Below are 11,561 nucleotides of genomic sequence, written 5' to 3' on the forward strand. Positions count from 1 at the left end.
GATCGAAGCTGTCTTCATCTAGGTAAATTTTGTTAATTATTATCATGTGAAATGGACAAACAGTGTACGGAATTTCTAATCTATCCAGAAAAACACACAGATTTAAAAATATAACCACAAAATCAAACAATGGTTTAAGAATTTGTTAACAATGATATACAGAGATTCAAGTTCTTTTGGGTTGGATATATCTTTTTGATCATTATCCCCCAAAAGTTAGATAAATTATCAAGAGTTTATAAAAAGAAAATGAAAAGATGTTTAAGCTTTTTTGCACAATAATGCAGATTCATTGGTGAAGAATCAAAGCTGAAAAAATGGATGACAAGTCGATTGCTCTTAGTGCAGTTATCCGAGAAGCCATTGATTTGGTATTTCTTAGCTTTTACACATGAAAACTTGATATTTATTTGTTTATTATAGCATCCTAATTTCATTTACTTTTATTACAATTTACAACATTGTACTTTGAAATATCTACCAAATAATTATAGCAATATCATCCAAATACAAAACAATTTTTCAGTGCTATAATTGGTAGTCTTTTCAAAGTACAATTTATTGAAAAGAAAAAAAGTTGAAATTATAATGTGGGTTGCTATATTAAACATTTAAATGGAAGTATATTGCTGTTTCTTGCATTTCGCCCATATTTCTATGCTTTGATCACAGAAAATATTCAAATACTTTGTTTATTTTTTTTTTTTCAGGAGAATGCACCATTAGAAGAAGTGTTTCAACATCTGAAATGCACAAGAGAAGGTTTAAACTCAAATGAAGTTCAAGAACGTTTGGATCTTTTTGGGTACAATAAACTTGAAGAAAAAAAGGTATTTTAAAGATTTTTTATAAGCGGGTTTCTTGCCAAAAAAGATAGATTTTTATGTCTTTTTTTTTTTAAAAAAAAAAATTTCTCTCAACAGGAAAGTAAAATCTTGAAGTTTTTGGGTTTTATGTGGAATCCACTCTCGTGGGTGATGGAAGCCGCAGCTATTATGTCTATCGCGCTTGCTCGTGGAGGGGTAAATCTGTCTTTTTTTGTTCTTTCATTTTATTATTCGATTGTAGTTCTTCCTTTTTCTTGTTAAATAATCATATGACTCTTGATTTATAATTCAGAACAAGCCTGCTGATTATCATGATTTTGTGGGGATCATTGTTTTGCTAATTATTAATTCAACGATAAGTTTCATTGAGGAAAACAATGCTGGAAATGCAGCTGCTGCTCTCATGGCTCGTTTAGCTCCAAAAGCAAAGGTTCATCTCCACTTGATTACTCATTAGTTAAATGAAAAAAAATTAGCAATGTACTTTTATTAATTTATCTGTTATAGCATTATGCTTTCATTTCTTCCTAATATATCTACATGATTATAGCAATGAAATCTATATACAAAACAATTATCACGTCCATAATCGGCTAAAATTTTAAAGTATAATGTCCTAATGAGAAAAAAATTGGAGGTACAATGCGCCAAAAGAAAGATTGAAAGTGAAATGGTGTAATAGAATGAAATGAAAGTAAAATGCTTTACTTTACAAATATTTGAAAGTAAATTGATGTTTCTTGCATTTAGAACTTATCCATTTTTTTGTTTTTATAAAATATCAATCTTGATTCGGTTTCTGAAATCTTGTAGGTTCTTCGTGATGGAAAATGGAGTGAAGAAGATGCTTGTGTTTTGGTTCCCGGTGATATTATCAGTATCAAACTTGGAGACATTGTTCCTGCTGATGCTCGTCTTCTAGAAGGTGATCCTCTCAAGATTGATCAGGTATCTTTCCATTCTAAAACACTAATCTCATTCACACTAAATTTTTAGATTTTTTTATACAATTTGTTTTAACATATTTATAGTCTGCACTCACCGGAGAATCACTTCCGGTGACTAAGAATCCAGGAGATGGTGTTTACTCGGGTTCTACATGTAAACAAGGAGAGATTGAAGGCATTGTGATTGCAACTGGAGTTCATACTTTTTTTGGGAAAGCAGCTCATCTTGTTGAAAACACAACTCATGTTGGACATTTCCAAAAGGTTCGTTTATAAACCATAGTGTTTTAGCCGTATCGGTTTACACAAACCAGGTTGGCCCAATTCATTAACCGGGCCAACCTGGTTCTTAATCAAGCTGACCCGATTCTGGACCGGGCCAGCCTAATCATGAACTGGCGTCTGGTCAGTTTGTGCACCTCTATTATGAATTTCGGAGTTAATACATATGACTTCTTATGATTTTCTTTTTGTTTTTAAAAGGTGTTAACTTCAATCGGGAATTTTTGCATTTGCTCGATTGTTGTTGGTATGATAATTGAGATCATTGTGATATATGGTATTCACCAAAGGGAATATCGTGTTGGAATTGATAACCTTCTTGTGCTACTCATTGGAGGGATACCGATTGCTATGCCTACGGTTCTTTCGGTCACCATGGCTATCGGTTCACATCGCTTGTCTCAACAGGTAAACTCAACTGAAGTAACAATCATCAGTTTAGAGTATGTAAAATACCATCGTACTTTAGTTTTGTTACCAATATGGCCAAAATATTTTATTTTTACCCATAATAGCAACATATGTATAAAGTCGTTTACCGATAATAGCAACATACTTGCATTTCACTATCAATGTAGGAAATTTACTTTATTTTCTATCATATTACTATGATTGATAAATAAATGCAAGTAAATTGCTATTATCAGTAAAAAAAAATATTAGTATGTTGCTATTATGACTAAAGAAATGTAAGTGCGTTGTCATTATTTGTTATATATTGCAACTATAGGTAACAAAGTGTAAGTACACTATTGTTAGGGGTAAGAAAATGTAAGCATACTACTATTATGAAGTACATTGCTTTATATACTTGAACTTATATGCTTGAACATGATATGAATAGGGTGCAATTACGAAAAGAATGACTGCAATCGAAGAAATGGCGGGAATGGATGTGTTGTGTAGCGACAAAACCGGTACATTGACACTTAACAAGCTTACAGTTGACAAAAATATGATTGAGGTTTGTAAACTTTGTTTTCGGATTGTAAGAATGTACTAGATTTGAACCTTAAAGTCAAAATTTATAAACATTAGGTCTTCGCAAAAGGTGTTGATAAGGATATGGTTGTCTTAATGGCTGCAAGGGCATCACGACTAGAGAACCAAGATGCCATCGATGCTGCTATCGTTGCAATGCTCGGAGACCCCAAGGAGGTACTATTGTTTCTTTGAATCCATTGTAAATTTTTTTAAACAAAATTTGTTGTGTTATGTAAATATGCATATAATTTTGGTTATTGATTTTGATCCATATTTATTTTTTGTAATGACTCGATGAAATTAGGCCCGAGCTGGGATTCAAGAGGTCCATTTTCTACCGTTTAATCCAACTGACAAAAGGACAGCGCTTACATACACTGATAAAATCGGTAGAATGCATAGAGTGAGTAAAGGTGCACCTGAGCAGGTAAAAACATCGATCTAAATCTCTAAAAACATATTGCTTCACAATTTTATACACACTTAAATTAAAGAAATGACAATGCACTTTCATTGGTTTATCTATTATAGAATCCCTACTTTCATTTCTTCTTATTTCGCATTGTACTTATAAATTTTAACCACGTATAGCATTGTCATCTAAACACAACAATTTTCACTACTATGGGTAGATTTTTCAAAGTAGAAAATTTTGAAACTGAAATGTTACAAATGGGTATATTTTTAAAAGTATAACAAAAAAGATTGAAAGTATAGTGATATATTGGGTATATTTTTAATGTTTTAATAAGGTAAGATTTGAAAGTACAATGATATAATTGGGTATATTTATCAAAATATAATATCCTAATAAAAATATGAAAGTATAACACTCTAAGACAAAGAAATTATAGTAGGAAGTTGTAATATAATGAAAAACCATTGCTGTTCCTTGCATTTATCCCTTTCATATGAACCATTAAATCATTTAAAATCATTGTGTAGATCCTCAATCTTGCACATAACAAATCAGAAATCGAAAAAAGAGTACATTCGATAATCGACAAGTTTGCAGAACGTGGTCTTCGATCCCTTGGAGTTGCTCGTCAGGTAACTTGACACCTCATTGTCAAGCATCTTTCCATTTATGGAAAGTCATGTTTTTTTGCAAATTTCTTCTTCTTCTTATTCTTATCTTCTTCAGGAAGTACCAGCTGGAAACAAAGAGAGCTCTGGTGGCCCATGGGAGTTTGTCGGCCTTCTTCCACTCTTTGATCCACCACGACATGATAGTGCTGAAACAATCCGGCGAGCTTTAGATCTTGGTGTGAGTGTTAAGATGATAACAGGTACTTTCTTATTTTTTTGCAACTTCTGATATTGTCATATATATTCTAAAGCTTTCTTGATTCATGTTAGAAACATATTGGTTAAAATATGTCACTATTGGTGTGATTTTTAGCGATAGATTGTATGTGTTGTTGAATCTTGATTAAATGGTATGGATGAATTATGATTAATTGTAGGCGATCAATTGGCAATTGGAAAGGAAACTGGAAGAAGGCTAGGAATGGGGACGAACATGTACCCTTCTTCAGCTTTGCTTGGAGATAGCAAAGACGGTTTTGGAGCTTTACCGATTGATGAACTTATTGAAAAAGCCGATGGTTTTGCCGGTGTATTTCCCGGTGAGTAAGAAAATTTTGTAACTTAATAAAGATTATTATTATAAGAGAAAATGGTATTGGCTGTGTTTTCGATTTTTTAACTTAGGGGTTATTTGATAAAAATGAACCATTTAGTGTTAATTTATTCTAACCTATTAATGGTTAAGAGAAGTTAGGGTTCCTTAATTCTTCAACCATTCAAAGGCTTTTGATTCGTTTAGAGGTTGTATCAAACACATTGAATGCTAAACTATAAAATGGACTTAATGAGAATATGACCTAGGGATTGTTTCTTTTTTTTTTTTTTTTTTGCATTTCATTAAGATGTGTGTCTTGATAAAATATTGTATAGATAAGGTCTGTTTCTTTTCTAGACCGAATAAACCGTCTAAGTGAGACTAAATGACCATTTTATCCTTAAATTGATAAAAAAAAGTCATTGATATTAGTTTTAACGTGAGAGGAGTTGGAACTTGAAAGGAAAAAAGAACACATAGGTAAAGGGTTAGTGTCTTTATACATTAAGCCATGTTTTTTGGTTTAACCCATTAAGTCATTCTATCCAAATTAAGTCAAATAGAAACAACTATATATTGGTGTCCTGATTAAGTGCTCAACCTATTACACCCATTAAGTCAAAAACAAACAACTATATATGAACGTTTCATTTTGATTAATTAATGTAGAAAGAAGATACTTAATAAAGAAAGTCAAAGAAAGCAGGACTTCCTCAATAAGTCCTAACATTTTTATAAATTTGCACTCATTTATTATTTTTCTACTTTCATTTTCCGAAGTGCGTACTCATCTTCCCCACTGTTTTTTTGTTTGACATCATTTTATTCATATTTCAGAACATAAATATGAAATAGTTAGAAGACTACAAGCTCGAAACCACATATGTGGAATGACAGGTGATGGTGTGAATGATGCACCCGCCTTGAAAAAAGCAGACATCGGAATCGCGGTTGCCGATTCCACTGATGCTGCCCGTAGTGCTTCCGATATTGTTCTAACCGAGCCCGGATTGAGTGTCATTATTAGTGCCGTCTTAACAAGCCGTTCCATATTCCAAAGAATGAAGAATTACACGGTAATTAGTGGTTAATTGCAAGAAATAGCAACGTACTTTCATTAAATTGTTTACTCTAGATTCCTACTTTCATTTCTCCCTATTACAACATTGAACATTGAAAAATATACCAATTATACAAAGCAATTTTCATTGCTGTAATCGGGTCTATTTTTCAAAGTACAATGTTCAAATATACAAATAAAAGAATTTGAATGTACGATGCTATAAATGGGTAGATTTTTTAAGTGCAATGAGAAAAAATTGGAGTAGAATGTTGTAATGTAATGTAAAGAAATGGATATAGGTTGCTATATTACATAAATAATTAAATGTACATTGCGAATTTTCGCATTTGAGATAATCGCGACAATTATTTGTCATTTTGTGGGTCCCAATAATTTTTTTTTTCCTTTCTACAGATATATGCCGTTTCTATCACAATCCGAATTGTGGTAAGTGTTATAGCTCAATAGTACGTAATATGTAGCATAATCTTTACTGATTTGACTTTAAAAAGAATCATGTTTGTCCTCAAAAGTCAAAATTACTTCTGTAGACTTTAACTCCAACGGTTGACTTTTTTTCGCCTGCATTACAGCTAGGTTTTATGATGCTGTGTGTTTTCTGGAAATTCGATTTCCCGCCTTTCATGGTTCTTGTTATAGCCGTTCTTAATGATGGTAAGTCAATGCATTCCCAACAAACTTTTTTTATTAGTTAAACACAAGCATCACTTACCTCAATGTTTGTACACTAATGAGCTTAATGGGGATATGAATTAATATTGTAAACTATATATGGATGTTTGTTTTTGACTTAATACATAATTGTTGACTTAATAGACAAATCCAAGAAAATGAGACTTTTCCCCTTAAGCCCAAACTTTCTACATATTGCAGTCATTTTATCAAATATCTTTTAAACATCATTTATTCGGACAACACTATACATACAACTATCATATGTACTAATATGTCCACAAACTTAATTATTTAGGCTAGCTTATTATATGAATGTTATACAGTTCTATTATCATAATGACATCTATGTGTAATTCAGGTACAATTATGACCATATCAAAAGATAGAGTAAAGCCATCTCCCATTCCCGACAGTTGGAAACTCACAGAAATCTTTGCAACCGGAGTGGTTCTTGGCGCTTACCTCGCCTTAATGACCGTTATTTTCTTCTGGCTAGCATACGAAACTAACTTCTTTCCGGTACACACCCTTTCCCAACCAGTAAATTTACCATTTTACCCTTTTGATTTATATCTCAATTCTCACATCATGCATTTAGCTCAGGGGTTGTTGTTGGTATCTCTGACAATCTTTCTTGTTTCTATTGCAGAACACATTTGGTGTGAAGGATTTCAACTCGAATCACCGTAACATGTCTATAGAAGCCGAATCAAAACCGCTAAATGAGATGATGGCATCCGCCGTTTATCTTCAAGTCAGCACCATTAGCCAGGCGTTGATCTTTGTGACACGGTCTCGGGGGTGGTCTTTTACCGAGAGACCGGGCCTATTGCTTGTGATTGCATTTGCTATTGCTCAACTGGTAAAACTAATTCCCTTGATTCTGATGAAGTTTAGGGTACATATTTTTAGGGTTTTGAAATTTTCAGGTGGCATCGGTGATATCGGCGACTGTCACGTGGAAACTTGCTGGAATCCGGGAGATTGGGTGGGGGTGGACTGGGGTGATCTGGTTGTTCAACATCTTGACTTACATGCTTCTTGATCCTATCAAGTTTGCTGTTCAGTATGGGCTAAGTGGAAGGGCTTGGGGTTTGGTTGTGGAGAAAAGGGTAAGTTTCCACAAGGCTATCTGGATTAAGTGGTGTGTATATAAATGATATTTAATAAATATTTGAGAAAAAACACATGCTTAGGGAAATGAAAGGAAAAAAATAAGCGAGAATAAATTTGTAAAAAGTTGGAATTTAGCGGAGAAAGTATGACTTTCCGGACTTTCTCTAGTATGTTGTAGGGGTGGAATTGGTACGGGACCAATTCGTTTTTCCTTAAACCGTGTACCGTACCAATTATAATTGGTATAAAAAATTTGCTACCGATACCATACCAAGTATACTTGGTACTAATATATTTGGCTACCAACAATTTTGGTTGGTACAAATTGGTAATGATATAACAACTTCTTTTAATAGTTTATTATAAGATTTTAAAATAAGCAAATACATCGGGTAATTTAGACGTTTAATAAAGAAATTAGTTATGCAGTTCTTTTAATTTATAAAAGAATTCTATTGAAAGTAATGTTTTAATTTTTTTTCTTTAACATGGTAATGACTATTGACTAATGCGACTAAATAACTTATATAACGGTTTTAAAAATGTAAACACTAAACACAATTAACAATTTTGACAGACCTAGTATGTCGGTCTTTTTGCATAAAGTAAAAAAGAAACACCATATATAGTTCACTTATGTCTCCATTAAACCTATTAAATAAAAATTAAATGGCTAACTACAAGAAATAGTAATATATACGTTCATTTAATTGTTTATTACAACATCTTACTTTTATTATTTCTATTACAACGTTGTAGTTTCAATATTTTTCACATTGTGTTCTAAAAAAATATCTATTCATAGAATTGTACTTTCAATGTTCTTCTTACTAGGATATTGAACAACTTTGTATTTAAATAACATTGCTATAATTGAGTAGATTTTTCCGACTACAATATTCTTATAAGAATACATTATAGGGAGATGTTATAATCCGTTCTTTTTGAGCTTCTATATGATTCACCCTTCTTTGTTTTCAGACGGCCTTCACAACAAAGAAGGACTTCGGGAGGGAAGCTCGTGAGGCGGCTTGGGCAACGGAGCAACGCACGTTGCACGGACTCCAGCCTGTAGAACCAAGAATGTTTTCTGAGCAAGGAACTTTTCGGGAGATTAGTCTAATGGCAGATGAAGCTAGACGACGAGCTGAAATTTCAAGGTATGCTTGTAGTTCTTATTTAACACAGGACTCACATAATAACATTCATTTTATGGGTCACATTAATGGATACAACATTAATGGATACAGACCAACAAAATAACAACTAAGAGCATCACTAATGGAATGTCGATAAAGAAGTTGAATATTTAGAATCAACCACAAAACTAGCTTTTTACCATGCACTTCTTTGTCGAATAATTCAACCCCTCGATGTTAACTGAATGCTTTTTTGAGTTATTCTTTAATACAACTAAACCCTTCTTTAAACAACAATATTTCATTTTACTCCCTAATTATAGTTAAACTTTAAATTCTTGTTATTTATTAAATAATTAATTTTTTAATAAATATTAAATAATATTTCATTTTAATTTTAATGTTTGATATCAAATATTAAATTCTTAGTTATAATATATTATTTTTGGTATTTTTTATAACTATATACGTAAGAACTTATCGTCTTTCATGTTTCGGGAAAAAGCCAAAAAAGTTTAATTTTAATTGTCAAAATTTATCTATTTTAATATTTAATTTTAATTAAATATTTTTGTCGTGTAATGTTTCATTTTAAAAAATTGACGTTAATTAAATATTTTTGTTGTGAAATATTTTATTTTAAAAAAATTGGCGTTTATATATATGTAGAAATGACAAATTTAGATGAGGGGATTTTATAATACATACCACATGAATGGAGATAACTTCGTTAGTTATAGAAAAAGAAGTTTTTCAAAATGATCAATGATTAAAGAGAGTTTAAGTTAATATGTTCTTGTTTGAAGTCGACGATCTATGGATGCTCTAAGATCTTTTTCTTCTTTTCAATAAATATACTTATTAATTTTATTAATGTAGGTTGAGAGAACTCCATACACTAAAGGGCAAGGTCGAGTCTTTTGCTAAGCTAAGAGGATTAGACATTGATGCAATGAACCAACACTACACAGTTTGATCAGAGCCTATACATTCTATTCTTAATATTTGTTTGTTTTTTTTTTTTGTTTTTTTTTTTATTTTTTTTTTTTGATACCGGAGTGAAGAACCCTAAATACATCTCCCCTGTGAGAATTAAACTAATTTAAGTTCACCAATGTATTGTTAATTTTGTATGTTTTTCATAATTTGTTGGATTTTCTTAGTGTTATTCTTTGGTTATAATGCTTCCAAAAGACAAAGAAGATGGAGAAATATATCTTGAAAGAACTTTGTCATTTACTTGTTTCCATAACTAGGATTAATCATTTTATTTAGATGAGAAATTAAATATCCTCATACTTTTGTTCCTACAAATCCTCCTACCCAATTAAATTGATGACACGTGTCATATTAGTATATTAAAATATCATTAACTGAGCATTAAATGTTACACATGTCACTATTTAATTGGGTAGGAAGATTTATAAAAACAAAAAGTAGTAGGAGATGTATTTAGTATATATTAAAATATCATATTAGTATATTAAAAAAACTTAACGAGTCATGAAACAATCTAAATAGAGAAATTAAATATTCTCCTACTTTTTGTTCCTATAAATCCTCCTACCCAATTAGATAGTGACATATGTAACATTTAATGCTCATTTAATGATATTTTAATATACTAATATGACACAATTCATCATTTAATTGGGTAGGAAGATTTGTAGGAACAAAAGTAGGAGGATATTTAATTTCTCTTTTAAAAAGGATTGACATCGAGCTCAAGCTTAGCTGTTTGGAACGAATTGTGTAAATAATGCTCCAAAAAATAAATTTGTTAACAAAAATGTTGCTAATGTCGGCTATTATTGCTAAGATTTGTATTACAAAATCTTATAGCCCCAACATTTATGTCGTGGGATTTGATGTGTTTTCTTTTATTGTGTTATTGTATAGAATGTACTATAATTAGATTGCAACTTACTTTAAGAATGATATGAAAAATCATATGTTCAAGAATCATTTTAGTATGATATTATTCATAACATATGATCTTAGAACATCATACCAATAACAAGTAAACATAAATAGATTATTTATCAGAAGTTGATTCTTAATGAATATTTATAATTCTTGCAATTAATTGGAAATTATTTATTTGATGAAAATATTAATTTTCAATGAAAAGTATCATAATATATCATAAGGTATGATATATAAAGTCATGTACATCCTTTTAGACAAGTAAGACTTTTGTCTTTTAGTTAAATGATTAAGATTTTATAACTTATAAAGAATGAGAAAGTTTTTATAAAATCTCTTCTTTTTTCTTCTTAAAGTCGAGAGCTAGAGAGGGAAAAAGGAAATGTCCTTGTTTGTTAGTTTATTAAGTCAACGATACTTTAGAAGCATGGATACTTTATCATCATGAAGCATGCGTCTTAAAGTGTTAAGACATATTGGTTAACGGCTAAGTTAAAGGTTATAAAGGCTTTCATACATGGGGCTTTCTTATGCTAGTTGAAACCATCAATATGCTCTATATGTTCTCTCCACATCGCTTAAAGTGTTAAGAAGAAAAGAAAGAAGTAAGATACTTGGGTTGTCTCCTTTAAGGCAAAACTGTCTTTTTTCTTAAAGGCTTAAGGTTTTCCAATTTTTAAGAAGAACTAGCATTCTAGTTGCTTGGTAATTGTTGGTGTGAATCTTTAGAAAAGCTCTCCTTTGTGCTCTTGCATTCTTCATTAACAATCTAACCTCCCCTTCAGGAAGCAAATGCTTCAAAGGTTATTACTCTTTTCTTCCTAAAGTTGTGTTAAGCTTTTCATATACAATAAAAATAATCATATGGAGGTTATAAACTAGTTTTATGTTGTTCAAATTTTAAATGCTTTTGTTGTTATGTTTGAGTTTTTGAACCCAAAATGTATACTAAAACCC

At 31.2% G+C, this 11,561-nt stretch overlaps 1 protein-coding gene across 2 annotated transcripts; it reads left to right on the forward strand.

The window, feature by feature from the left end:
• Positions 1–317: 317 nt before the first annotated feature.
• LOC145167709 (plasma membrane ATPase 1-like) lies at positions 318–9,832 on the forward strand. Of its 2 annotated transcripts, none has more exons than XM_079086943.1 (21): positions 318–371; positions 711–830; positions 924–1,040; positions 1,120–1,257; positions 1,641–1,775; positions 1,859–2,038; positions 2,258–2,464; positions 2,901–3,020; positions 3,095–3,214; positions 3,345–3,467; positions 3,986–4,090; positions 4,185–4,329; positions 4,507–4,668; positions 5,502–5,740; positions 6,142–6,174; positions 6,321–6,402; positions 6,782–6,942; positions 7,073–7,285; positions 7,353–7,535; positions 8,521–8,699; positions 9,558–9,832. In XM_079086943.1, the coding sequence occupies exons 1-21, from the start codon at positions 318–320 to the stop codon at positions 9,652–9,654; spliced, it is 2,913 nt and encodes a 970-aa protein (XP_078943069.1). In that variant the 3' UTR covers positions 9,655–9,832. The 2 variants fall into 2 exon arrangements, with proteins under 2 accessions (XP_078943069.1, XP_078943070.1); XM_079086944.1 differs by having other exon boundaries at positions 924–1,022.
• The last annotated feature ends 1,729 nt before the right edge of the window (positions 9,833–11,561 follow it).

This window comes from Lactuca virosa, chromosome 3, assembly GCF_052849685.1.
Source record: "Lactuca virosa cultivar CGN04683 chromosome 3, Lactuca_virosa_CGN04683_v6, whole genome shotgun sequence".
Classification (NCBI taxonomy): domain Eukaryota; kingdom Viridiplantae; phylum Streptophyta; class Magnoliopsida; order Asterales; family Asteraceae; genus Lactuca; species Lactuca virosa.

What these genes read in the sequence shown, in the direction of transcription:
- LOC145167709 (XM_079086943.1), top strand. Translation starts at nt 318, where the DNA reads ATGGATGACAAGTCGATTGCTCTTAGTGCAGTTATCCGAGAAGCCATT. An exon ending in TCCGAGAAGCCATTGATTTG is followed by an intron (nt 372 to 710) that starts GTATTTCTTAGC and finishes TTTTTTTTTCAG; the next exon opens with GAGAATGCACCATTAGAAGA. An exon ending in ACGAAACTAACTTCTTTCCG is followed by an intron (nt 6,943 to 7,072) that starts GTACACACCCTT and finishes TTTCTATTGCAG; the next exon opens with AACACATTTGGTGTGAAGGA.